The sequence below is a fragment of the Sesamum indicum genome, linkage group LG6 (assembly GCF_026168435.1).
Source record: "Sesamum indicum cultivar Baizhima isolate 11 linkage group LG6, ASM2616843v1, whole genome shotgun sequence".
In the NCBI taxonomy this organism is placed as follows: domain Eukaryota; kingdom Viridiplantae; phylum Streptophyta; class Magnoliopsida; order Lamiales; family Pedaliaceae; genus Sesamum; species Sesamum indicum.
Genome location: NC_142662.1, coordinates 8,275,805 through 8,303,347, shown reverse-complemented (window position 1 = coordinate 8,303,347; position 27,543 = coordinate 8,275,805). Strand labels below are relative to the sequence as shown.

The 27,543-nt window shown below is 37.5% G+C and overlaps 5 protein-coding genes across 8 annotated transcripts; 2 read left to right on the top strand and 3 right to left on the bottom strand.

The window, feature by feature from the left end:
* Positions 1–1,432: 1,432 nt before the first annotated feature.
* LOC105164544 (small ribosomal subunit protein uS17) lies at positions 1,433–3,419 on the bottom strand. The gene is made up of 6 exons (XM_011083204.3): positions 3,266–3,419; positions 3,103–3,143; positions 2,761–2,861; positions 1,896–2,040; positions 1,737–1,826; positions 1,433–1,652 (listed from the first exon to the last, which is right to left on the bottom strand). The coding sequence occupies exons 1-6, from the start codon at positions 3,275–3,277 to the stop codon at positions 1,562–1,564; spliced, it is 480 nt and encodes a 159-aa protein (XP_011081506.1). The 5' UTR covers positions 3,278–3,419; the 3' UTR covers positions 1,433–1,561.
* Positions 3,420–3,971: 552 nt separating this feature from the next.
* Positions 3,972–11,700, bottom strand: LOC105164545 (ubiquitin-like domain-containing protein CIP73). 3 transcript variants are annotated; one of them, XM_011083205.3, is made up of 16 exons: positions 11,484–11,694; positions 10,540–10,689; positions 9,223–9,340; positions 8,653–8,733; positions 7,652–7,767; positions 7,506–7,577; positions 7,234–7,353; positions 7,025–7,094; positions 6,757–6,932; positions 6,057–6,221; positions 5,843–5,914; positions 5,635–5,767; positions 5,078–5,464; positions 4,630–4,946; positions 4,405–4,479; positions 3,972–4,225 (listed from the first exon to the last, which is right to left on the bottom strand). In XM_011083205.3, exons 2-16 carry the CDS (start codon positions 10,666–10,668, stop codon positions 4,217–4,219), a joined length of 2,040 nt encoding a protein of 679 aa, XP_011081507.1. In that variant the 5' UTR covers positions 10,669–10,689; positions 11,484–11,694; the 3' UTR covers positions 3,972–4,216. The 3 variants fall into 3 exon arrangements, with proteins under 3 accessions (XP_011081507.1, XP_011081508.1, XP_011081509.1); XM_011083206.3 differs by lacking the exon at positions 11,484–11,694 and adding an exon at positions 11,236–11,447; XM_011083207.3 differs by lacking the exons at positions 3,972–4,225; positions 4,405–4,479 and having other exon boundaries at positions 4,688–4,946; positions 5,078–5,105; positions 5,192–5,464; positions 11,484–11,700.
* Positions 11,701–12,947: 1,247 nt separating this feature from the next.
* LOC105164546 (uncharacterized) lies at positions 12,948–15,899 on the top strand. Its single transcript, XM_011083208.3, has 8 exons — positions 12,948–13,432; positions 13,619–13,800; positions 13,893–14,177; positions 14,259–14,317; positions 14,420–14,456; positions 14,584–14,655; positions 14,846–15,170; positions 15,276–15,899. Exons 1-8 carry the CDS (start codon positions 13,130–13,132, stop codon positions 15,642–15,644), a joined length of 1,632 nt encoding a protein of 543 aa, XP_011081510.1. The 5' UTR covers positions 12,948–13,129; the 3' UTR covers positions 15,645–15,899.
* Positions 15,900–17,126: 1,227 nt separating this feature from the next.
* On the bottom strand, positions 17,127–18,055 carry LOC110012150 (uncharacterized). Its single transcript, XM_020694752.2, has one exon. The coding sequence runs from the start codon at positions 17,999–18,001 to the stop codon at positions 17,363–17,365; it is 639 nt and encodes a 212-aa protein (XP_020550411.1). The 5' UTR covers positions 18,002–18,055; the 3' UTR covers positions 17,127–17,362.
* A 3,585-nt stretch (positions 18,056–21,640) lies between these two features.
* Positions 21,641–27,378, top strand: LOC105164547 (calcium-binding EF hand family protein). Of its 2 annotated transcripts, none has more exons than XM_011083209.3 (7): positions 21,641–22,144; positions 22,233–22,300; positions 23,386–23,609; positions 23,757–23,840; positions 24,953–25,166; positions 25,803–26,099; positions 26,792–27,378. In XM_011083209.3, exons 1-7 carry the CDS (start codon positions 21,796–21,798, stop codon positions 27,005–27,007), a joined length of 1,452 nt encoding a protein of 483 aa, XP_011081511.1. In that variant the 5' UTR covers positions 21,641–21,795; the 3' UTR covers positions 27,008–27,378. The 2 variants fall into 2 exon arrangements, with proteins under 2 accessions (XP_011081511.1, XP_020550350.1); XM_020694691.2 differs by lacking the exon at positions 26,792–27,378 and adding an exon at positions 26,764–26,786 and having other exon boundaries at positions 25,803–26,136.
* The last annotated feature ends 165 nt before the right edge of the window (positions 27,379–27,543 follow it).

Sequence of the window (27,543 nt, the reverse complement as noted above, 5' to 3'; positions counted from 1 at the left end):
CTATTTATTACATATTTAATATATTTGATTGTATCTATGTATATATCTTATATTTCATTTAATATACACATATCGCGTATTAAAAAAATAATATGCATTAATCTATTTAAGGTGGAGCGAATGGTGCATCACACCAATTAAAGATATGTAAGGACAAGTCAAAAAACAATTAGTCCATCCTATACGATATGTTTCCTCCACGTCATCATAAATAAAGAACGGTAGATTTGCAGATTGTGCAAGTTCATATAGTAGTTATCGAATATTACCGCAGCTGTTGAATGACATAAATATATATCCCACCACGTCAGCTTCCCAATGTAAGACAACAGAATTACAATGGTATCGTCGATTTTACAAGGAATTTGGTTGCAATTTTCCGACAACTGTCATCAATTATTATTGCTCATTGTGGAGTGAAATGGACGCATAGTTAAATCAGATCAGTAGAGAATATTTAACGCATGCCTTAGTCGAGCAACGACAGTTCCTGAAAGGCATGAAAAATTGACTTCAAAATCAATCATCCACAAACAGACTATTTCGTGTTACAAATTCCATCCACTATTATTTTTAATTCGTTAATGACTAGGTCGATATTATCAGCTATTTTCAATTCATTCATGATAGGTCGATATTATCAGCTAAAGGTTCGTCAACAATCTCCCAGCAAGAAAGGCCAGTCTTTGTCAATTGGCACAGGGCATCAAATGCCCAGATTAAGAGATTCGCCTTATCTTTGTGCCAATTGTCAACTTTAAGCTCTACATAAAAATTCAATGTATTACGAGCTTCAACTATAGTAACGCTCACATGTGCTACAACCTGCCAAGTTGCAGTATGTCTCATACTCACTGGAATAATATGCCCTACACTTTAACCCAGTACCCTAGAATAGTGCCCATGACCACAACAGCAACCATCATAACGTTTCACAAGCAGTAACGGCATTGAATTTCCGATACAACTATAATACAGCAAAATTTCCCAAATCTTGAGGTGCTATACATCACCTATTTTAGTCAAAACAACTGGAGCATCAATGGCTTCACAAATCATCACAAGGGACAGCTCATGAAGAGAGCTATTATGCAGTATTGGTAATTTTCTGCCACAGCTTCACAAAATCAATTGGTAACAGTAATAGCCCAAAAAGTCTTAACCATAAATGATGCTAAAGGTAACCATAATTCGAACATCCTAGCATACATCCTAATCCAGATTCTGAATTTGAAAGATGTTCAAATTCAACTGGATGAAACTAAAACCTCTTTGCATAATAGCAAAGGAAAAAACCTGCCGTCCACCATCCATGAATGCCAACTATTAAATAACATATACACATAGTAAATTATGCATTATTAAACTCTAGAAAATAAACCCCATACTCTTTTTGAGAAGTATCAACAGAAAGGCTAATAAAGAGTATAAGTTCACAAAACACAAAAATTTAAGCCATCAAGGCAAAGTTAATGGTAATAGTTCCAACTGAAAAGCAAAAGTCTAAAAGCCATCCTTCGATAAACCCTTAACATTTAACATGAAATTCAGATTGCCTAACTCACATCCCTGTAAAAGCCTTCTTTCCACGACCAGAAGAACCAGCTGGTATCACCTTAAGAACATTAAACCTCACAGTTTTTGACAAGGGCCTGCAAAAAGATAAAGAAAACCATCACAAATATAAATTCCAGATATTCTGACAAGTAAAATAATAATGAAGGTGAGGTACTAGCCTGCACTGGCCAATGATGACATGGTCACCTTCCTTCACACGGAAGCATGGGGATATATGTGCAGGAATATTTGAATGCCTCTTCTCATATCTGTAGATCACCATGAAACAATCAGGGAATGGAAAGATTATAGCAAGTTCATTAAAAGCATTATGATACCTCTGGTATTTCTTCACCCAATGCAGGTAGTTCCGCCTAACTACGATCGTCCTCATCATCTTTGCACTGTGGCAGGTCCCGGCAAGGATACGGCCTCTAATGGACACACTCCCAGTGAATGGGCATTTCTTGTCGATGTATGTGCCTGGAAAGGGGGTACCCAACAGTCAACATACAATGATGGGATGACTATAACACATCAATAAAATTGAAAATACAAAGTAAGAGATAAGCATTTTGTCAGACAGTTGATTTCATAAGATACTAAAACAAGAAAGAGTCAAATCAACAAGAAATGAGTATATTCAGTTTCATTAAAGATACAGTAATGCCACTTAGAAGAGCCTGCCATGCATCAGAAACGGAAGAATCTACAAAAATCAAATACCATGGTAAAACATTTAGGCGCGTGAACAGAGTGGCAGCAAGTCTACTTAGTGAGGGGGCAAAAAATCAGATGGCTATAATTGCACAAAAATAGAAAAGTAAAAGACCACAATAGAAACAATTCATATGAAGTTCACTTGGCGTTGAACTAGTTCTACTAAAGCAATATTTCTCAGAATATTAAACTCTGATCCAATAGCTTCCTAAGCATTAAAAAAAATAAAAAATCAACACATTGCGGTTTAATAAACATACAGAAGTTTATGTTAATCCAGATTTCTAACAACTTGATAAGTGAATAAGTTATCCAAACTTGGAAAAGAATGTGTGATAAAAACACAGACATCATTAAGCAAATTGAACAAAAATCATAGCAAAACCAAGAGAAAAGACAACAAAAACAAGAGGTACATCATTTAACAAGACAATATCACACAAACAGAAGATACAAAAGAAAATATAATTAACAAAGTTGGACCTTCAATGGCCTCGCGTGGTGTTTTGAATCCTAACCCAATGCTCTTCCAGTACCGGTTCCCTCCCTTTCCAGGAGCCTTACCCTTCCCCGATTTCTTGGAGCTACAAATACAATCAGCAAAAGAATGAGTAAAAAGTGAAACCCAACACATCCAAATTTGTTAACTAGCAGAATTATTTGTTGCACAAATAAATGCAACGGAGCTCTTCTGCCACAATCACCACAAGTTGTTTGCATTAACGGATAGAAGTTACTTAGCCCCAACGACAATTTTTGTCCATAATGTAGTTCAACATACATTATCACGCTAACAAATGTAATATTGCGTAAACATGCTCTTACCAAAGGAACACCTTAGGCTGCTTCAAGAACGCCTTCTCAGTCTGCAAATCAGTTCAAATTAGAATGGTTAAAATCCACCAGCTTCCATATATATACTAACATCAACGATTGATAGGGAAAAAGTTCCATGGAAGGGAGGCGCGTGCTCGCTCGAAGGACTTACCTGTTCCGCCATTGCTGCGTGCTACTGTGTGCGTATGCGTGTTGAAAGATGGTGAGGGAAGAGCGGCAGCCAAAACCCTAGTCTGCAACAGCTGAAAATGGGTGGTACGTTTCAAATGCTTTATACATAATAATATCGCTGGATCCTGAGTGGGCCTGGGCCTGGGCCTCATCTCCTTTCTTTATTTATCAGGGTATGGTAATAAAGTCCAATAGAGCTTCCAGCCCAATTCTCTCTCTTTTTCTTTTAACAATCATACACCTCTCCTGCCCCCAACAGCCATATTTCTTTTTCTTCAGAAGAGAAACTAGTAAATTACTTTATGTAGAGTCCAAATGACATCAATCAATCTGTTTTCTGTATGGAATTGATCCGAATGACATCTGCAATTATATTACACTCTGGTTTTAAATTAAAATTTTAGTCCCGCCTCATCTGATCCACTTCCTTTTTTTTTTTCTTTAATTAAAAAAGTAAACTGTTGTATCAAAACAACAGACCAAAATGTAAGTCCACCCAAACCAGGTAACAATGTTGCATACATAAGGTATGGTACTTCATCATCTTACAATAATTTCAGAGGCATTCTTTTATATTCCTGAATGGCTAATTAACAATATTGTTGCATCTGTTTAGAGGATATTTTTCAAATTAATACCATAACCCATTCAATTTTTCTTTGCATCATCATTGTCATAAAGAATACTTGGGAAATGGAACGAGTTTGCCACATGTATTCAGAAATCAAACGCCCCACATTCAGCAGACTTCAAAAATGTCACAAAAAAAAAAAAAGAAAAGAATAAAAATGGAAACTATGTATATACTGTGTAATTCTTGTACGAGTATATAGGACTAGAGCTGTGTTTTAGCTGGCTGTTTATACAAGAGGACGTATATGCATGTCTTGAACCAAATGGTAGCACGCAAAGCAGCCGAGTCGAGTTCGCATCATTCCCTCTGCATTATTCAAACCAAAAATTGTCTTTTCAGCATATCAAGTTAGCAAGCAACATGTCGTCCTGCCTGTGTTCTTGTGATTATGGTGTGCCCGTTGTGTGCGAGTGTTTGGAGTGAAACAGAGAAAGAAAAGAAACCAGTAACGAAACAGAATAATGGATAACAAAATAAATCCCAACCCTCTGGCGTTTTGAATTTTTTTGCTGCGACTGAGGGCTGCCCCGACGCCTTGAAGATGCACCCTCGTCATCAGCCTGCATTATTAGCATCATGTCACATTTCAATAGAGTTAACCGTAATAAAAGAAACAAACCCATACAATTTATTTTCAAGGCCGAGCTACAAAGACAACAAAATTTAAATCTTGTAGACTTGAACTATTAACATAGAGAGGCAAGCAATACCCGTGTATCAACAGAATTTGCTCCTTCGGCTGACGGCATATCTTGCGCAGCTCCAGTGTTCTCCGAGATGATGGGCATTACTTGACGTAGTATATTGGATAAAAACATTGCTTCATCACTAACAATAGGTGCTGCTTCCTGAGAAGTATCAACTTGAGCTGCTTCAGAATGACTTGGAACTGAACCTGTGGGGTTGGCGTTGTCACTGGGAGAATGCTCCCCTGGAAATATTGTCCTTAGCAGCTGCTCCAGTCCACTTTGTACCTGAGCAGGGAATCCTCGATCGCTAGGCACTTCAGCAGGTGAAGTACTGTTGCCTGAAAAAATTGTCATCAGTAAGTTAGCCTATTCTCATCCCCAAAGTTTTTCTCAGATCCCAATTGAGTAGAAGTTCACATCTACGTATCTGACAACCAAATCAGGCAAGGTCCCATTATTGTAGGCTTACCATTCCCCCCGAGAATTCCAGTGTTTTGCTGTTGAGTTGTAGAATCAGGAGTAGATTGTTCAGAGTTAACATCAGGAACATGATGTTGATCAGATAATTGAGAAGCTCTTATACCATTAGGATTTGTTGAAGTTACATGTTGAACTCTTGCCATAACTGGGTATAAAATCCCTATTGAACCACGAGATGAATCCGAACCACGCCCAACAGATGCAGGACCGATGAAAGTTCTTATAGGAATGGCCCGTAATTGGGGTTCCCTATTATGTGAACTTGAATCAAGCCCTGCAGCTTCTCGCTCACCAGATTCTACAGTATTGGATGACACTGGAGCACCTTGCCCTTGAGGCTGTGAACCAGTTGGCTCTCTCCGAGGAAATACCGAACCTGATTGCAAAAACAAGAAAACAAGAATGTTAAGCCTGCAAAATCCACAGATGATTAGGAGATTTCTAAATTAGAAGAAACATCAGATCACATACAAAACATCTGAAGAAATTCAAGCCTTTCCAAACGCCATCAAGGAAAACTCTATTGAACCAAAACTGGCACAGTACCTGTTCGAATTCTGATGTCAATATTTCTTGGGAGAAAACTTGGAGTAACAGATCCACCAGGTAAACCAGAGCCATGTTGAACAGTTCCAACAGGAACTGAACCAAAACTCGCTCCTGGTTGGAAAGGCAATGGCTGGATATAGTACACCTAGCAGAGTTAGTGAACCTGAGCACCCGAATTGAGAAGATATAATTAAGAAAATACCACCTGAACCATTATAGGATTGGGCCCCGCTGAGGATATGAAGACCGAGGGTCCAGCATTCACCAATGCATCAGCCTGAGGAAGGAGGAAGAAATATCCTGTGTCAGTTAGAGGACAGTGTCAAAGCAATCAATCTTTCAGAAGCTATTTTTCTCTAAACTCCGGGAGGGCAAAATGGTAGTTTTGAAAATTTATACAAACCGAAAGTAAAACACACCGGAGTTTGACCCATCCGTAAGGTCATTATTGCTCTACCAAGCTCAAGCAACAGAGCACCCAAATTTTGAAAAAGAGCTCCTGATCTTATAGCATTAGATTGAATTCTTGACCGCTCCAATGCATCAGCCACGCTAGCATGGCGATCCAGTTGTCCTGCAAGTTCCTGCAGTAAAAGAAAAAATTGAACTACAGAAGCATGCCCTCCAGAAAGCAAAGAAAAAAGTGCAGGACAGTAGGATGTATGTATAAGATGGTCCCTCCCCCTATCTCCAAGAAAAGGGGAAGAATAAAAGAAGGAAAAATACGGTACACTCTTCTGCGCTCAGCCCAAGGTATTACAAATTTCATAAGGACTTTAAGAAAGATTATATATCTTTCTCCACTTTTCCACCAATAAACTGCACAAGTCTTAGACAAAGATTACAACTAGATGAACAAAGATTTTCCAACTCAGTAAACTCAGGAAGACAAGGGAAAAACCAAAAGTCTTCATTTCACACAGAAAGAACAGTCATTTTTGTCTCAAGACTCTCAACAAATTTTCATCGCCTCATGATCCACATTCATAAAGGGCATAGAGAAACAATAAGAAGCAGTTAGCTATGGGTCTTGATATTTGCTGCCTAGCAATAAATAAGCCATTAACAAAATATTCCCTTTTATGTTTGTCATTTTGTTAACAAAATCTGAGAACGTACCAACAAACATTCAGTGGCCTGTTCAACAAGCAGTTGCCTAGTAGACAATATCACCTCTGCCAAGAATTCAGGCGTCAGAAGCCCTCTGGAATCACTAGAACAGGGAGCAGCTTCTACAACATTTCCGTTGCTCCCAGGGCCACCAACATTTCTTGAATTTGCATTTTGTCCTCCAGCTGTAAAGTCCAAAACTCAACTTAAGCCAATAAAAAGAATGTGGACAAAATGGAGGAATAGAAGTTTAAATAGAAGAGGAAATTATTCGGACCACTGGCAAAAAATTCTCGCCTCAAGTGGCTCAAGTACTGCAACAGAGTAGTCAATGAATCGGGTATAACCTGCAACGGAAGTATGAACATGAAATATGCTGCAGTACCAAGACAAATGTCAGAATATTGACATCTATATGTTACTAATAGTACTGCTAAGTATCAAAGCTTATTTCTTGTATGCGAGACAAACAAATCAATAGTTTACCGGTGGCTGCAGAGGTTCCACAGGGCCAGCGGTTGAAGTTGCTTGATCAGAATGTAGACTGCCAGAAGTTCTCAGACCACTGAGGCCCAACGCCGTCGCCAGACGTTCTGAAGGAGGTTGCTGGGATAGAAAAACATTATCAGTTGACCCTCTTGGAGAAGTAGGAGATTAAGTTGCTCATCCCAGAGGAATCACTCAAATAATATGTCAAATCCGGCATAGCTGCCCCTAAATAGAGTAAGCAGCTACAGGTGAAACCTTAGCAGACTTACATTGAGATCAATACTTTCAGTGGCACTTCCAAACCTTGTGACTCCAAAAGAATTAAGTACAGCTGAAACAATCTACAAGACCAACAAACAAAACCATGAATATCATATCTTAAGCGCATATGATATTGTGAGAATGACATGTTTACCCGATTGAGATCAGGAAAAGCTCCATCTCCAGGCTCTGAAATATTAAAGGTACCAACCACCATACCAGGACCAACACGATTACCAGGATTATTTCCGGCACTTGCTGTCGTATCACCTGCTCCAAATACAAGGAGCTTGATATTCAGATAACCAGCAGCACAACCTTGAAATATTTAATGAACAGGCAGAAAAAATACAAACTAAAGAAAGGGTTCACGAGGGTATAAAAAGAAACTGGGTTGTTAAATGTGGCAGAAACATTTCAATCTTGCAAAATAAGACCACATGCAGAACATTACAGAAAGCTGATAGACCATTGCTTCCCATCCGTGTGTTATGGACCCAATAACTTATTATTATGGAGACATGATTGCCGAGGATTATTCATCCAAACCAAGTTTTCTAATGTATGGAAATAATCAGCAAACGAATGAGCAGATGACATTTCGTTCTATTACTCAATGCACAAATTAATATATTAGATGCTTGGGTGTGTTTGGTGCAAGAACAAAAATTGAACCGTGCGATTCCAACAGCTGTTCCAAGGAAATCTAAGTGAAAATTTATAAATTCATTTCTTTACATAAATTCAAATAGCCGGCATCTAAAAATCTAAATTTTCTGCCAAATAGCCCCTGCTTTAGGTAAGTCTCGTCATCGCTTGGTCCTTGAAGTATATTTCTGATATAGTAAAAACACCTCAAACAATAGTGTGGTGGTTACATGATCTGATCATAAGATGTATCCTTCTCAATCAATCCACCAAAGTCATGTCTTTGCTATCCAAAGATAAGAGAAAATTTATCGAAGCATCACATTTAGACCAGCCTACAGGTTCCAGTAAATGTATCTGATAAAGTAAAAATTGAAGAAGTTAGAAAGGAGTCTCGGTAAGTGTCATATGTGATGCGATTTATAGCTCAAGAGGCATTTTCATACTATTTACAATTGAATAAAACCCTTCAAATTGAAGCATATAACTACGAGGTTAAAAATAAACCTGGATGATCAGATGAGCTCTCGGGTGTTGGAGGTACTGGTTGTCTCACAACCAGGTGCAGGGTATGACCATCTTCCACATCTGAAGTTACACATATTAAGGAACTCAAGCAAAAATTAACAAAAGTCAACCTCTTGAAAACTGCCATTTAGCCCCTGAATTTAACAGGTTAGTTCTGGTACTAGGAAACAATCGTTCATGCAGATTTCCTTCTTCTTATCCAGTTCCCACTAGAGCTCAATTTCAATTTTCATCCATCTAGTACATCATTCAAACAAAGATGCCCAGTGACTCTCACTAGAAAACTGTATCAACTTATCACGCAAACCTAAATATAGGAGCAATTCAGTAGTTAATATTGCAAGTAGAAATTCAAGCAAATAAATCCGAACATTCTTTGATTTCTTGAAAAGGCAACTTGTAATAATCTTGCAAGTCCCAATAGGCCAAAGGACAAAGACAGATACAAAGAAACAACAAGAAGATCAAAGCAAGTGAAGCAGCCCACTCATATAACATTCACCACAGAGAATGTAGAACATAGAATTAGCATAAAGAATGAAAGGATACGGTAAGCTGAGAGAAGCTGGTCATCCTTCAAGACTTTTCCACGGCATATTAGGCGTTGTTGCTCAGAGAGGACGCCAGTAACCGAAGCAATCTTATCCTTTAGTTCAGGAATAGGCACCTGCAAGCGAATGTGCAAATTAAGACACTGAGACTATTAGAAATCATTTGAGGAAAGCCAGTTACAACTTCTAGCCTGCACAACAAGCTCGAGTATCATAGCAGCCAGAGCCCAGAACTAATGCACATATGTGCATGACGCCACCAAAAATCAAAACCTCATTGTGCAACAACAGATAAAAACAACTATAGCTATAGACTCTAGTAACTAGCTTCACCTCCCTCTTTTACTGTTTGCTTCTCTTCTCCTCACACAACCATTCCAGTAAAAATAGTTTTCAGCCAGAATTCAAATGCCTATATCCAATTTTGAACTGTCAATCTCTATCTTAAGTTAGCCCCATATCCTTCATGGATTCTAATTGTTAAGTCAATTATACTCAATTTTCTCATGACCACAGTCTACCCTGTCTCACAACCAGGTTTACTATCATTATTAATTAGATAGGATGCTTGAAGAAAAGTGCTTGCACGACCCTATTACATATATAGTAACCATGAAAGCTGATAATGAACAAGCCATAAAAATGAAAATGTGCAGTAAAGAGTGACAAAATTTATTCAAGATAAAGATCGTTGTTACAAGGGCCACGCTAGTAAAAACATGTCTGCCTCCATTCTTCACCACTCCAGAATATTGAAACATGTTTGTATGGTTGTCAAACTTCTTCCCATTTTTATTGTGTCCATGGTCATCCGAATACAAAATATAATTCCGGAGCTCTAGGATGGAATATACACAAGAGGGAGAGAAAGCGATATGATTACATATATATTTAGCATTATTAAAGTACATTTGTATATTTATTTACATACGGATGGATGCATGAAACATGTCTGGATAAGCAACCACAAACAGACATGGGCATGCCTGGATGGCAACATACTAACGCATGAGCAAGGCAGAAGATTGGAGCAGAAAAGAGATGGATCCATGGAAGTCGACAAGAAAATTTTCATCATGAAGAGAGAAGACAGGAAATCCTATAATTCTGGAGAGTGAAGTTCTCATGTAATTTATTCTTCTCAGGTACCAAACATAATGTTGTTGTCATCATAACCCGCCTACGAGTATGCAAGTCACTTAAATAGCAAATAAGATTTCGAATAGAAAACTTAGTAAAATCTAAAACAGATAGGAGCAAGTATCATGTAGTAAGGAATTCAAGCAATGTAAATTTGGGAGGGAAAAAACATTACACGTTTATCCACTCGCAATGTGAAAGTTTGAGAATCTAATGTCTTGATCTTGATCTCAACGGTTGTTTCAGAACATTCAGCTGCATCATTTCCAGATACCTTTATGTGCTCACCACCATTACTTCCCATCTGTAATCAAGATGCAAAAGCCTGAAAAAATGATGGTTAGAATCATAAAAAGTGCTTAAGAAATCCAGGTAGAAAAGGTAAACACGAACATATATTTATAGACTCAAGTCACCCTACATTAAAATAAAATGAGCAGCAAAGGAAAAAAAAATGGAAATGCTTCAAATTTTAATGTCTGGTAAAAGGGGGATAATCTTTACTCAAAATGGTTAAGAAGTCCGACCCTCCAGCATAAAATCCCAAAATTCCAAGCAGTCATGGCTGTGGAGACCCAAATTTGTCAAACTAATCCAATTAAACAGAAGAAAAAGACAAACATAGATGAGAGTATGAAAAATCTTGAGTTGCCACTGCGACCAAAATCTCTTAATTTCTCTTGGATGCAAATAATGGGCGTGCATTGATGCCAAAAGGATCTCATCTCTTCACTCGTAACATCAATTTTCAGTAGAAATAAAACGAGAAATATAAGTTGAGGTACAATGGGAAAAGCTGTGGCCTTCAACAGACAAGTCATCTTCGAGTTGAAGTGAATAAAAACCAAAAGTCAGGAATGAGCATGAAAACCTTTATGTTTAATTCATCAGAAACGCTATACTAGACTATGTCACCAATTCCCTTGACCAAACATCCGTAGCGTAACCAAAAACACAAGATTAGAACCCTGGAAATACAGAGTAAAATCGAATCTTGTGGGCATGATAGAGAAAAAAGGATTAGCAATAAAGGAAAGAGAAATCAAGAAAAGATATAAGGCATGAAGTAAGGATCATATGTATATATGAAGGGGAGTAGGAGGAGAATAAGAAAGAAACCTGAGATGGAGGGGAGAGCGGGTGTTCTTGAAAAGAAGAAAGAATAGAGGAGTGAGGGTGAAGGGAGAGGAATCTTGTGTCTCTCTCCGCCTCCGGGACGGGTGCTGCCACTGCTGCTGCTGATGTGTTATTAGTTTTGTCCCCTTTCTTCTCTGCCTTTGCTTTCTTCTATACACGCTCTCTCATTTCATTGCTTCTAATCTTTGGTACGGAGCAATTATATGTGGGGGATTTTATTTTTGAATAGAATTTCCTTCTGAATTTAGACCAGTAGTGTTCTTCATTCAAATGAAACCAACCAGAGCCCAATTTAGACCACGTCCATGTCCATGTCCATGTGCGCCTGGGCTCTTGAGAAGTGGAGCCTGTCTGAATGAATTATCCCAATGGGCCTGTTGATGCCCCAATAGCTGCACATGTCTGCGTGAAGTTGGTAGAAGAGGATGGATGCTTTTATTCACAAGTGGCATCCATCAATTTCAAGAAAAACTATGATTATTAATAATGTGAAAGGTTTGATGATGAATCAGAGACCACGTGCCATACATATCAATGGTCATGCTATTATTATGTTATATTACAGGGTAAAGTAAATTTACTTATTAAAATTTAATATAATTATAAATATTTTATTCTTATTTGAATAATAATAAATACTTGTATAATTCTAATGCCTGTCTAATAATAAGCCAATTTTATTATGATGGTGGACTGATCAACATGCCCTTTTAAATTATAAATTATAATTTTTTAATGGATTAGATTATCTATTTTATCTACACTCAATATTTTTTAAAAAATTCAAAGAGGATAAAATAGTTTTGTTTACTTTATAGTTTAGGGGCTACACAATTTGAGAAAGATATTTATAATTTTTCAATGGTTCACAGAGGAGATAATTGATTGATGTTATTCTTATTTCTTTTTTCTTTATATATTGAAAATTATTAGTTTAATTGAAGATGATGTTGAAAGTTGAACACATTAGGAGACGTGGATGATCCTCCGCTCCCAATCCCATTCAATCAAAAGTAAGCGGGTGGAGAAGGAATAGCATATTTCTATGAATAATTGTGTGGCATGTGACAATTAGACACAAGAGGTTAAGCCCACCCTACTTTCATTAACGTCTTTATTCAAACTAATTTGTGTATATATATATCGCAGTGGGCAGGGAGATGAGCTGTATGGGAATAACAAAAAAAGCCATCCACATGCTTTTCAAACATATTTTAATTTCATTCAGAATAATATTTATACAATGCCAGTGTTTGCCAAAACTTTTATTTTTTTTAGAGAAAAGTACGAACAAAGTTGGAAATTGTACCAAAAAAAAAAAAAAAAAGTGAGCGGTGTTTGGAGGAAAAGTGAAAAATAGGAAGTGATATTTCAAATAATACAAAAGTAATGTTTTTGAAAAAACAGTAGTGGTGGTAAGTGAGTACTTAACACCACCGAATCTGATTATTAATCAGTAACTGTTTCCCCTAATACTTCCTCTCAATTCAAACTCTTTCCGCAAATCAAATCTCCTACCCCGCACCCTTTTCTTCTTCTTCTTCTTCTTCTTCTTCTTCTTGTGCACATTATAATTATTATTAACTCACAACAACAAGTAAAAACTAGTCACAAATCCCAATCAAACAATGCTGCTGTGTTTCAACTTCAAGTTTCTCCTCTTTTCCACTTTTCTGCTTCTTTCTTCCATTCCCTTTTCACTTTCAGGGGAATTACATGGTGGTGATGATGGCAATAGTAGTGGGCCGGTATTGGTATTGGTTTTGTCAAGTAGAACAGAAAGGTTGCTTGCTGATAATTCAAGTGACCAACTCTTGTTCAACTCAACTGATTTGCTCTTGGCTTCCAAGAGAACTTACAGGAAAGACCCTCTCAATCATTTTCTTAAGTACTCCGGAGGTTGGAACATCAGCAATCGCCATTACTGGGCTGTATGTCTTTTTTTCATCTTCTTTCTAATTGCCCCACCCCACCTACCTTTGTTACTTACTGATGGAATTGCTTAATTTGGTTGTGTCATCAATCATGTTAAATCTTCATTTCCTATTGTGTAGTTGTTACCATCCAGAGAAATCATTTCTCTCTAATCCATATGAACAAATTCATGTTTCATGCAGTCCGTAGCTTACACTGGTGTTCCCTTTTTTGTTATTGGGGCACTCTGGTTTCTCATCTTCGGCTTTGCTTTGACTCTCATCTGTCTCTGCTACTGTTGCTGCCCAAGGGAGCCTTATGGCTATTCTCGAATTGCTTATGCCCTCTCTCTCATCCTCCTCACATTTTTCACCATTGCTGCAATGTACTCTCTCTCTCTCTCTTGCGCGCCCGCACACACACTCTGATTTTGCACAAATGGTGCCTATATACTAATTTCTCAAAGTGCAATTTCAGTGTTGGATGTATTGTCTTGTACACTGGCCAGGCAAAGTTTCATAGCAGTACTACGAGCACTTTGGACTATGTTGTGAGTCAAGCAGATACCACATCCGAGAATCTTAGAAATGTGTCAGGATATCTTTCTGCAGCGAAGCAAATTAATGTGGATCAAGTGATTCTGCCTTCTAATGTCCAAACAGACATCGATCGGATTCAAAACAGGATAAACTCTTCAGCTACCACACTGTCCAGTAAAACTGAAGATAATTCACAAAAAATCAAGAATCTAATTGAATCAGTGTAAGTGAATGCCAAATCAGAGTATTTATCATTTTTCTATGTACATGTTCAGCTACAAAGTGAATGGTAATATTCTTGCAGGAGATTGGCTCTTATCATACTCTCTGCTGTTATGCTTCTGCTAACATTTCTTGGATTTGGTATGCCTATTCTGGTTTCTTCAACTCCAGGAACATGTTTTCAACTCTTTTAGCTGCACTTCTGACTTCTATTCCATCTGACCTTGGATTTTGTCTTTTCAGTGTTTTCAATCTTTGGAATGCAGGTTTTTGTTTACATGTGAGTTTGGGTACCTGTTTTCTTACAACTCTTTTTTACTCTCTTGCTCCAACTCCAATTGACACACACCTCTTCTCCTCTAATCCACTGTTTACTACCTTATATATTTTTTCATTTCTTGTTGCAGCTTGGTTATTGCTGGATGGATTCTTGTGACCGGAACATTCTTGTTGTGTGGCATTTTTCTTCTTCTACACAAGTATGTTGATGTTATGTGTTAATTGCTTCATTTTTCTCTTTGCCTTTGGAGAGAACCTCCTGGAGACCACCCCAATTTGTCTTCTTCTTTTGTGCTGACTGAGTTCTCTTTCTTGCATTGTTCTTTCTGAAAAAGAATCTGATCTCTCCCATTAGCAGTCTGATCTAATTGCTGGGGTTTTAAATTCTAGTGTGACTGGAGATACTTGTGTGGCAATGGATCAGTGGGTCCAACATCCAACTGCTCATACAGCTCTAGATGATATACTGCCTTGTGTGGATAACGCAACCGCCCAAGAGACCTTGACAAAAAGCAAGGAAGTAACATCCCAATTGGTGAATTTAATGAATACTGTCATCACTACTATCTCTAACAACAACTTTGCTCCAAACATGGCGCCATTCTACTACAATCAATCTGGTCCACGAGTTCCAAACATTTGCAATCCATTTAATGCGGACCTGAGTGATCGAGCTTGTGCACCTGGTGAAGTGGAGCTGAACAATGCAACACAGGTATTGAATAACTTGAGAAGTAACAACATTTTTATGTAGAGTTCTAAAGTGGTTGGCCTTTTTATAACAATGATATGATATTATTCCTGTTTACAAAAAGTGCAGGTGTGGAAGGGGTATGTGTGTGAAGCATCGGGAAGTGGCATCTGTGCGACAACAGGGCGTCTGACTCCAGGAATTTATGGTCAGATGGCTGCTGGTGTAAATGTGAGCTACGGGTTGTATCGATATGGTCCATTCCTGGTGAATCTAGAAGATTGTAGTTTTGTGAGAAAAACATTCTCGGATATACATGCAAGATATTGTCCGGGGCTAAGGAAATATAGCCGTTGGATTTATAGTGGGCTGGTGATGGTAGCCACTGCAGTAATGGTGTCTCTGGTGTTTTGGGTGATATATGGACGAGAGAGGAGGCACCGAGTGTATACAAAAGAGCACATGCCGAGAGGTGTAGAAGGAGATAAGCATAATTAGAGGCAGATTTCTAGTTGGTTTGGTTAGTGTAGTTGTACAATATTTGGTTGACTGCAAAGAGTATGTATTGTTGTTGAGTTGGGTGAAATATAGATAGTGGTAAAGGTTGTGGTGGGTTTGACTCTGGGCCTTGTTCAGATTTTAAGCCGTAATACTAGTAGTCACGTATGAATGAATGTTCCTGGACAATCTTGGCTTGGGAGGTAGATGTTTTCATTTATGAAATATAATAACAATAATGTTTATCAAGCTCTTTCCTAGATGTAATAGAATTTTGTTTTTATTAGACGCAGATGCAATTTCTCCTCTTGTTATTGATTATGGCGCTTCAAGATATTCTTTGTTTTCTTGTCCCAAAATAACACACATACATGTAACATCATGATGATCATACAACTGGCCGTTAAACCCAAAACCAGAAAAATCACACATACAATACAGGTGTATTCCAAAGTTGACATCTAATAAAAATCATCATTATTAATTTAGGATAGTAATTAACTGGAACAAGAATTAGTATTTTATAATTGATTATGAGTATAACAACATCGGCAAGCTTCATATATTATTATTATTGAATAAGAATTTGAGGGTTTGTTGTTGACTTAGTTAATAATGCTAAATAGATTGTTTCAATTGATATTGAATATGGTGATATGTTTCACATTCACCCCCAATCCCATAATAACACATCTCTGTATTATTACACATTAGGGTAAGATTCATAACTTATTACAATACTTAATTACACATCTTCCCACCCAATCACATTCTCTTCTTTGTTCTTTTTTTTTTTCCAAATTTTGATTTCCAAGTTGAGTCAAAAATTGAAGGAATTATTTCATGTTTGTCTTAGCCTTGTATTTTTCAAATCATCAGTTAATTTTATGATCATGGTCTTCATCGTTTCTTACTTCCTTATTCTATCTCAATTTAACAGCATCACAAGTTTTTGTTTCTGGATTCTGGTACTTCTCTCCGTTCCAGCTCCCAAAAGCCGAGGATGTATCAACAGTAAGGGGGTCTATTATGTTATATCGTATCATTTAAAAAAAAGTTTCCCGAATAAACAAGTACCCCAACTCCAATGTCTTCATCATGACGCCACCATCCTGCAACATCTTAACACTCCGGTAAGAAAGATATCAAGGGAATTAATTAATAAATAAATAAGATATGGAATGACGGAAATTACCTCACCTGAAATCACGCAACGGAAACAGCCACGGCCCTCGGAATACAAACACATAATTCAACGCAACGCAACGCAGCCATACCCAACGCTGATCCAAGGATAACGGATTCATCCCCAACTCTACCATCTTAAAACCAAAAGCACCAGCTCAAACAACATCCAATACTTGAGATACGCGTTCCGGTTTAGATGTGAATTATATATTGTTTTCTCCAACTCAATCGATTGCAAGGGGTAGAGAATTGCTGCTTGTTAGTTAGATTGAGTTTTTATTTGCACAACAAATGTTGTTCTAATTATCCAATATGTCCTTCATTTCCCAAATCATTATGTACAAACGAGAGAACAGATCGGCTTCCCCTGTCGTTTCCAAAATTGCTTAGAAATCGTCTTCGCCGCTGGCCGGCGTACAAAAAGCCGCCGGACATCCGACCTCGTCGCTCGCATAGAACGGGATGCCTTCGCCGTAGATGTGAAAACTTTTAACGGAATCGAATAACCAAACCTGCAAATTGTCGTTTCATCAGAGATCCTCGGCTCTGGACATGACTGAAAGACGGCTGGATCGAGGCTGGAAGTCGGCTCGACGGCGCTGCTGATGCGACGAGGGACGAATCAGAGCTGCTAAAGCTCGCTTCACCAAATCTCCTTCAACCGTACCGATCCTGACCAGAGAATTCGTCATCGCCGATCTCCTCATGTTCAAGCGGTTGGGAGAGTAGGGAATGGAGTGATTCCGAGCACCGCCTCCGAAACTGTTTTTATGCAAAGCACAGCGAAAGGAACCAGGATGGGTAGTGGGGGAGCACAAGCACGTCCTCTTGGGAATATTACTGGCGTTAGTCCTCTGAAGGAGGGGGTTGGGAGGGGGCGGGGCGGCGATAGAGCGGCGGGGAGAAATGGATCTGTAAATAGAGAAACGAACGGAGGGGGTGGGAGGAGGGGGGGAGAGCGCGTGGAGGGCGACGCGCGTGGGAGAGGCTGAACGGCGTTGGCTGAAGAAAGCATGCGAGTGAGAGGAAGAAACAGAGTAGTATGTGGGGGGTGGAGAGGTGAAAGGGGATGGGTCGGAGGAGGCCATAATCGGTGGAGGGGAGCACTGGAAAGGGGAGGAGACAGGTAGAACAGCTGCGCTGGACCTTCTAGAAGATGTAGTAGCCATTGATGGAGGAGGAGGAGGAGGGGGGAGAGAGATAATTCAAAAAGGGCCCTGAGGGTCTTCAGTTGGGCAAACATAGCTGGTGTGGAAGAGTTGATTTATAGGAGGAAGGGGGAATGGCAGATTTGGGAAATAAAGAGGAAAAGTAGGGGTAGAGTGAGAATAAAGGTGGGGTCCAGTATTAAGTGGATGTGGTTGTGGTTGTGAGGGAGGAATCTCATCCAACGGCAGAGGATGGGAATGGGATGGATTGGAAGAAAGAGCAGCGTAGTTGGCATTGGGCACTCGAATTAGAATATATATATGTAACAAGTTGAGATTGTCTGTCTCGTCTATAGTATTATAGATTAGGGGGTATTAGAGTGGGTGTTGAGTGTTCCTCCTTCCACAATGACAGCTCACCTATAATTACAAATACAATACAAATTAATAATCAATCTTAATTTATTAATTCCATTCTCATTTCCCTCTTCACTCCTCCAAACTCCAACCTCAACCTCAACCTCAACCTTTGGATATTAGATAAGGTCCATTTCGTATTCAAACAACATACCTCCCCTAATCTACACTTGATACACCACCATCACTCAACTATTTGAATTCCACCCACACATTATAACTCATTCATCCATACTATATATCACAATTTCAATTTTATACTTATCATATAAATCATCAACTCTTATTATCGTTTCAAAATAAAATTACAAGAGAATAGTCATCAATTAAAATATAATTCTCTATAGATTATCGCTTCAACAAATGACACAAATTGTTGAAATTATATTAAGAATAGATGATTAGACGAGACATAAATTTAAAATTGGTTGATAATTGATGCAAGTAAAAAATCAATGAAGTAGGAGTTGAACAAATGCAGAATTGAGGATGGATAAGGTGCTATCCAATATCAACAAATAAAACATTGAATTTTGCCAACTTGGTGTTAATTAGTCCATTGCCTGCCCATAGATAAGGTGTTTGACTTAATCACATGTTAATTTCAACTTCTTCCATTTTATTGAGGAGAAGATGGTATGAAATAGGTTTGTTTGATTGGATAATTATGGGTTTGATTTTTTCTATTAATGCAAAAATAATCTATAAATATTTAATAACCAATTTCCCTTGTTTACTGTAATAGTGATTAAATTTTGAATTTTCCACAATTCTATTTATAGAAGGGAAAAAAAAAAGAAAGAAAATAGGAAATAAATAGTTGGGATTGGGATTGGGATGATGTGCATTGGAAACTCCAAAACAACAATAATCAATCTCTGATTCTCCTCCTATTTGTAAACGCGTAATATACATACACCCATTCATCATTCTTATGCAATTGAATTTTAAACCCTCAAATCATCATCATCTACACTATATATCAAACGAAAGTTTTTTTGTTTTTTTGTCTACTTTATTTATAATATTAGTATTTGTGACACATATTATGGATGTGTAAGTTTTATCATTTTATTTAAAATACAATTTTAAAAAAATTATTGTCTGATAAAATATCTAGAAAATGATAAGTTAATATTAAATTTATAATAAAATAATATAAAAAAAAAAGATAAATAAAAATATTATCAAAAGATAATGGAGAAAGTGGAAAGTTATAAGATGAATAAAAAAAATAAATTAAATATAAAAGAACAGACCAAAAAAGGTGCTCTCTCTTAATAATAAGGTATAAATGTTATTTTTCCCACTATCTACAAGTAGTAAAACTTATTTTTTAAATATAATTATTTATTTTTCGTTGATATTTTTTTCTCTTGCTCCTACTCTAAATATTCTCTTCAAAATTTTTTTTTTTATCATAAATATTTTTATATTGTAATTTTTCCTACAATAAACGAATTAATAAATAATATTTAATTTTTTTGTGCACATGTATTAAATATACCACATATAACTAACTATATATTATAGGGTCAAATACATTTTTTGCACTCCTTAAGTATGTTACCCTCATCAATTACACCCCTAAACCAAAAACATCTTCATTTACCCCCTAACTTTGGATAATCCTTTAAATTAAATAAAAATTAATAAAAACACCCTTAACTACTAATAATATGATATATTGACATTAATGCCCTCTATATTGTTTAATATATCAATCAATTTGAAAAGTTTATTCAACTTCATTATTTATAAATTAATACTATGTTTGTATAAATGAAATAAGTACAAAATAATTATTTTAAATTTGAGTGTATAAATAGCCGTTATGCTAATTAGCAAAAGTTTACAAATTCACTAATTTTAAATTAACCATTAAAGAAGCACTTTTTACATATTAATTTTTTTTGTTCTTTTGGTAAATGTAAGTTTCATTTATAAAACAAGATCGTACAGTACAACAGTGTTCAACTTGTGGTTTTTCCCTCGACATGCACCATAATCTATATAACGCACATGATCTAACAGAACGAGATAAATTAATACTAATAATCATCTGTCTAATATCTTTCACAATAATGGTGGCTATGATATTCGGTGGTTGCTCCGTATGCTCAAAGCGTCTCAAATTTCGTTCCCTCAAAATATGGTAAATGTAAGCAGCCAGGAGTACACGATAAGCCAAGTTAATGATATGTTACTCTCCATTTCCTTGCAGCCCATTCAACGTCCCGTGACCACTCTCTATTAGGCCATTCAAACCGAACAATCCGCCGAATCGCTGTCAGACATCTTCTGGCATAACGGTATCGAAAGAATAGATGAGTATGTGTCTCCATTGCGCTCTCATCACAAAATATACAGGCGCCTAGTACATATTAAAATTTTACCTACTAGTATCTTAGAGTGTAGGTTTTACCCAAATAAAAAAATTTATTATTATATATCGTGTCAAAATTTGAATCTAATGCAAAAATATTATGTATGAATACGGGTCATAACTACTAAATAGGTCTGGATCTATGTATTGCATATTGATTATCAAATCTAACTTGTTGGACGGTTAAGTCAACGAGTGAAATAGAATTATTACATGACAAAACAAAAATCAAAATTACCTCATTAACTCCCTGTATTATATCTTTGGTGCGGTAACCACGAGGCCACAACTTCTACTCCAATTTTGGTTGCACGCAAAATGAAGTCATCTTGGCTGTTAAAAATAGTAGTCCACCCAAATCCACACACACTACATCCACACCACGGCGGCCGAGCTTGAGGCCAAATATCCAAAAATCTGCAGAAACTGTGTGTGTGTTTTGGGAAATTCATATCATTAATATTAGTTCCACTTTAGCTTTCCAATTAAACGTAGACGCTACGCCACTCCCAAATCATTAATATTATGGCATTGTAGTCTGTAGTGCCATATTCAACCCAAGTTTTTCCTAAACAAAAACAAAAAGCACTTTATCCTCTTAATAAAGGTTTAATTAATAATAATAAGAGATAATTATACTTATTTTTCTTAAAAAAATTACATAAATTTCATGTGTTTTGTAAAATTAATCTAATACATCTAAAGTTTGCTTTCGTCTAACAAATAATACATAAGTTTTTTCGTTAGTCAAAATTTATTGAATTTAATTAAATCATAAGGAATTTATATATAATTATAGGTAATAATAATAATGTAGATTATATGCAAAGCTACTCCTACTACACTTGCAGCAAATCGATTCTAACAACACAACTAAAATCGTTGTTTGTGCATAAGCTTCAACACAATAAAACTGGCGTATGCCGGCCCCGCAATTATCATAAGCTTCAGCCTATGCCTATGCCTCCTTCTTCTTCTTCTTCCCAGATGCAACAAGAATTTTGATACGACTATGCCGTTTTCTTCAGCTCTACCACTACGACTACGACGATCCTGTTCCTTCCCCTCCGTCGTCCAACCATTCTACTTCCGCCTCCTCTCCACCGCACCACCTCCACCTCCACCTCCTCAATCTCCCCATATCCACAACTCTTCTTATGACAACGCAAAATCCAATTTTCTAAGATGGATTTCGGCCGGTGTAATTGCCACCTCTACCCTTGCCCTTTCCCTCTACTCATCTTCTCTTAATTCCCAATATGTATCCTTCGCTGACTGGTCAACGCCCACCACCCCCGCCGCCGCTCTTTCACCCTCCTCTCCGCATAATCAAAATGATCAATCTAACTTTCTCTTTGGAGGTAAAGCTCCACGTGATCCTTGTTTACAGAATTATTATTTTTACTTATAATTGTAGTCGTATTACACACTTTTACTTTGTTGTTGCAGAAGCATATAGACGGAAAGTATTCTTTAACTACGAGAAACGCATCAGAATGCGGAGTCCTCCGGAGAAGGTATTACGTTAGCTGTGTCTTAATTTCACCTAAAACAACGAATCCATAGTTAGTTGTAAAGGAAAAGGTCCATACTATACTCATTCTGAAAATGGTTGGAGTAAACTCAACTTATCTGAATGTTTCCTACTTACAGTGGTTGATCTGTTTGTTGTCCATCATCCATTGGAATAATTATGTGTTGAGATCACAAAAGATGGGTCACTCAATGCTGGTGCTTTAACTTCTCAATTAACTAAAAAGAGAAGCGAAGTTGAATAATGTTGAGCTTTAATTGCAGCTCTTGTGTAGTAGTAAATCTTTTTTGACAGAGAATTCTTCACATTAGAGCTGAGCTCGTGGTATTTACTCAGACTATATTAGCATACTTCTCAGCCAAAAGGAATAAAACAAAAGAAAATTGAAATTCTCAATTTAGTTTTCAAGATGTTTTTCTTTGTGCCAGAAACAGGTATCTGAAAGTTCTCTCTGAGTTTGAGGTTGCTTAAGAGAAATGTTTTTCGAGCTGCGAATACCTTTGAATATACCATTCTTTTGTTTTAAGTGTTAACCAAGTACTTTGAACCACTATGTAGTTTCTCAACTTTAAACAATTGCACTATTGATGAAGATAAGGTGATGCCGGTGCCTAAAAGTTTATCATTAAGATGTGTGATTCAGTAGCTTTCACCACTTCTGTTACTATCCGATGCTTTGATATGCTAACAGATTTTTTTTTTTCACTGTGCATAACTAAGAATTGTTGTGTGTTAACAAGAGTATACCACAGTGTAGGCTAAAAATGAAATATCTTTGTTCTTAACTTTTTAGATAAATAGCAATGTGGTAAATTGCTTGTTCCTCCAAACTACAGGAGATTGATTGTCTCTGTTAAGTCCCTGGAGCTTAGCCGGACCAAAGGTGGCCAAACCTCTTCTTATTCTTATCACTATGGAGTATAAGAGCATTTGTGTCCTGTATATCTAAGTTTACCCATCTTGCTAGGTAGAACTGAATAATTTAATTGTTTGCTTCATTTTGCAAGCTTAGCTTGATTGTACTGTATGTGTAGTTTACTGATCTCACTGACTATGTTCATCCCAAAGGTGTTTGAGTATTTTGCATCTGTTCGTGGTGATGATGGAGAAATTTTTATGACACCAGCTGATCTGATGCGAGCACTTGTTCCCGTATTCCCTCCTTCTGAATCGCACCTTGTAAGAGATGGATATCTCAGAGGGGAAAGGAGTCCTGGCGAATTGCGCTGTTCACCATCACAGTTTTTTATGCTCTTTGACACAAATAATGATGGCCTAATATCATTTAAAGAGTGAGTTGTTACTTATAGTTTGTGTTATTAGGGTGGGATTGTCTTATCCTTTTCTTTCTTTCATGACTGCTTCCCCCCCCCCCCCCCCCAGTTTGTTTTTCAGTTATATTTTTCCCATGATTACACGTTTCTTCCTGCATCCAACAGGTACTTATTCTTTGTTACGCTCCTCAGTATACCAGAATCAAGCTTTTCAATAGCATTCAAGATGTTTGACATTGACTGCAACGGGTAGGTACCATTTTAACAATTGACCATCAATGTGCATATTTGGAATATCCTTACGGATTAATTTATCAATAGACACTTCAAATGGTTGTTTTTGTTTTTATGATGTTCTGGGGAACGCACTGCCCTTCATGCTCAACAAAACTTTTGACACTTAGATCAGACTGAGGGTTTGCATTGTCTGTTCAGCAGCTTAAACTGATTGAAGCAGCGGAATTAGAAATGCTATCAAACAGGATGCTGATTAATTCTGGCTTTTCTAACTTCAGATCCAGCAAAACAATTAAAGAGAGGGTAACATTATTGAAGCCTCTCTCCTCCTGGAGGAACATGTGTCATGGAATTTTCTGTCATCTAATTAGGGAAATTGTTTTCTTAATGTCATGTTTTCCCAAAAATAACTGTAATGTGTACATCAAAATGAATTTTGTTCGGTTTTCGTAGAAGAGAAGTGAACGAAGATTTTCGGTTACTGATTTTTCATTTACAGTCTTCCATGTGCCAATTTCTAAAAGCTGCATATGCGTTCTTATATAGATTAGGTGTTGGGTGAACTCAACTATTTGAAATTATTTATTTAAACCTTACTCTTATGTGGATAATCTTTACCATTCTGGATGGTAGTTGTTCTGAAGATTGCTAGTTACAAAATAGAGTGAAAGGGGTGGGAGGACTGTAACCTTGATGTTTGCGCTGGAGTATGTTCTATTGGTATTTGGCAGGAGAACTGTGTACGGGATCCTTTATATTTGAAATATTTATTTGGTTAGAGTAAGACTTACAAGGTATAGAGACTGCAGCAGTGACATCAGCAAAACACTGGGGCATATACCAAGTGTTTAAGTGCAATGTTGTTCATTATTTGTGTGACTCAACTCCTGAAGGAAAATGAGTGTTAGCTTGATTAACTGGTGAAAATTGATAGGCACATCAAAATCTGATTGGGTTTCATCCCCTCTGGAACATTAACTATCTTCACTGTTGCCTGTTTGCAATCTTTTAGAACAAGAAGATATTTTCCTTAATTTCATCCATTGCTCTCGTCACTGTTATTATTTTTCAAGAACACTCGCTTTCTTCCTGGATGATAAGAAGTTCTGCTTCTCTCATAATAGGGAAATAGACAGGGATGAATTTAAGAAAGTGATGAATTTGATGCGAGCTCATAATAGGCAAGGGGCTGTCCACAGCGATGGGCTTCGAGCAGGGCACAAGTTGGGTGGTTCAATAGAAAATGGAGGCTTATTGGAGTACTTCTTTGGGGGTGACGGCAAGAAACTTCTCCACCATGATAAATTTGCCCAATTCTTGAGGGATCTTCATGATGAAGTATGTGCATCTTCTCCTCCATCTAAGAATTCAGAATCGAGTTCGCGTGTTGTGGTTCACCTTATACGATTTGTCTCTTATTCTACCAAAGTAAATGCTTTAAGTGTTCTTCCCCTTCCACTCAATTTGTACTATCCATAGTTGTGTTGGTATTTAGAGATAGAGTTCTTAATTGTCCCAGGTACATGTTGGAAACATGGGTGAGCTAATGGCTAGAGTAGTGTTGTGCCTTGAATTGACGTAATTATTCGCATAACTACTGCCACACTCACGATTCAAATTACAAAGTGAATTTTGGAAATCCTTGTTAGCGAAAATTTATTAAATGCTTTAAGTGTTCTTCCCCTTCCACTCAATTTGTACTATCCATAGTTGTGTTGGTATTTAGAGATAGAGTTCTTAATTGTCCCAGGTACATGTTGGAAACATGGGTGAGCTAATGGCTAGAGTAGTGTTGTGCCTTGAATTGACGTAATTATTCGCATAACTACTGCCACACTCACGATTCAAATTACAAAGTGAATTTTGGAAATCCTTGTTAGCGAAAATTTATTTCGTCCAACTCCCCCCCCCCCCCCCCCGGTCTTACCCTCCTCATGATATTGTACTGATTATTTATCTTGGGCAACTGTGCAGATGGTGAGGTTGGAGTTTGCTCATTATGATTACATGCTACGAGGAACCATATCTGCCAAGGATTTCGCACTCTCCATGGTTGCATCTGCTGATTTGAAGCACCTCAATAAGCTGCTTGATCGCGTTGATGATTTAGATAATCAGCCACATCTGCATAATATTCGCATTACACCTGAGGAATTTAAGAATTTTGCTGAGCTGCGAAGAAAGTTGCAACCCTTTTCTCTTGCACTTTTTAGTTTTGGACAGATAAATGGGTTGTTGACAAGGAAGGATTTGCAGCGAGCTGCTGACCAAGTAGGTGCTCTTTGTGCTTCCATTGTTTCCTCTATCAGTATCCTTTCTAGATGCTCACCTTCGAATTTTGATATTTCATTCTCGTCTTGCTAGGAGTACCCTCATTATAACTCTACTTTGTGCTGTGCTTTTTGCTTCCATTGTTTCCTTTATCAGTGTCCTTTCGGATGCTCACCTTTGAATTTTGATATTTCATTTGCGTCAGAGTTCTTGCTTCCCTTGCTAGGAGTGCCCTCATTACAGCTCTGGTATTAGCTAATCTCTAATCATGTTGCTTTAGCGTTCCACTTGTTTCTCATTCCTTCAGTGAATCATAGGCGTGTAAACGGGTGATTGATGGCACATACTTAAGTTCCTCATATGATATTTGGCCTCTGTAATAACAGTAGAAATTGTTCAGCACTTGTCTTTGACATTGTTAATCTTTAGGATTAATAGTAATGCATTAGCATTACTCTTGAATGCTTAATTCTGATCGTAGAAGCACCATCATCATAGAGATGCATGTGGCACATGGGGTTGCTTTGCTCGTATATTCGCCTTGGTTATTTACTTGGAATTTCTAATGTCCTCATTCTTAACTGTGGTTTGTTTTGTGAACTTTATTTGCTAGAATTTCATTACATTCTCCCTTTCACCTGTTAATTTCCTGGACATCTAATAGTTTCTTGACGAGCGTTTCTCATATACAGGTCTGTGGGATCTCTCTCACTGACAATGTGCTTGATATTATCTTCCATGTGTTTGACGCTAATCGGGATGGGAGTTTAAGTTCAGATGAGTTTGTTAGGGTTCTGCACAAACGGGAAAGAGATATTGCTCAACCCACAGAGGCAGGTGTTCTTAGCTTTTTATCGTGCTGTTGGCATTGTTCGAGTGCCCACTCGCTTACTCGGCTGTTATCTTGATCACATTGTTCACAGAGAAATATCCGGTCCCCAGAATTTTAATTTATATGGCAGTTGTCCTTGAGAGACCGCAAATAGTGTGGTGTTAAGTGGTGGCATTCCATACCGCCTTTTCTATGTTTTGATAGGCTGGGAAGTTGTGTTTGTAATGAATGGCTTAGAAGGTAAAGTTGAACCAAGTTTGTTTCATGTGCGGCGTGTGGGGCAAGGGATTCAGTTTTGACATGTAAAGATATGTATACTAACAGGTAGGATTTTAGTAATGATGTGCATATGCCTGGGCTATGGGCTAACATAAACCAGAAGTTTGATTGTATTTGTTTTATCTGGATGGAATACTGAAGCAATGAGGGGTTTGAGTGAGTATCAAAGCTTGAAAGTGTAGTAATAATGAATGTATTTGCTATGCTTTAATGTTATTGTTGTGCTGAATTGATAATGAGGAGAAAAGAAGTATTGAAGGGGAATTGGAAGGAGGGGGGATTGAGAAATGGGACAGAAGTAGTAGGTGGTGGAAAGTAGTAGAAAAGGAGCAG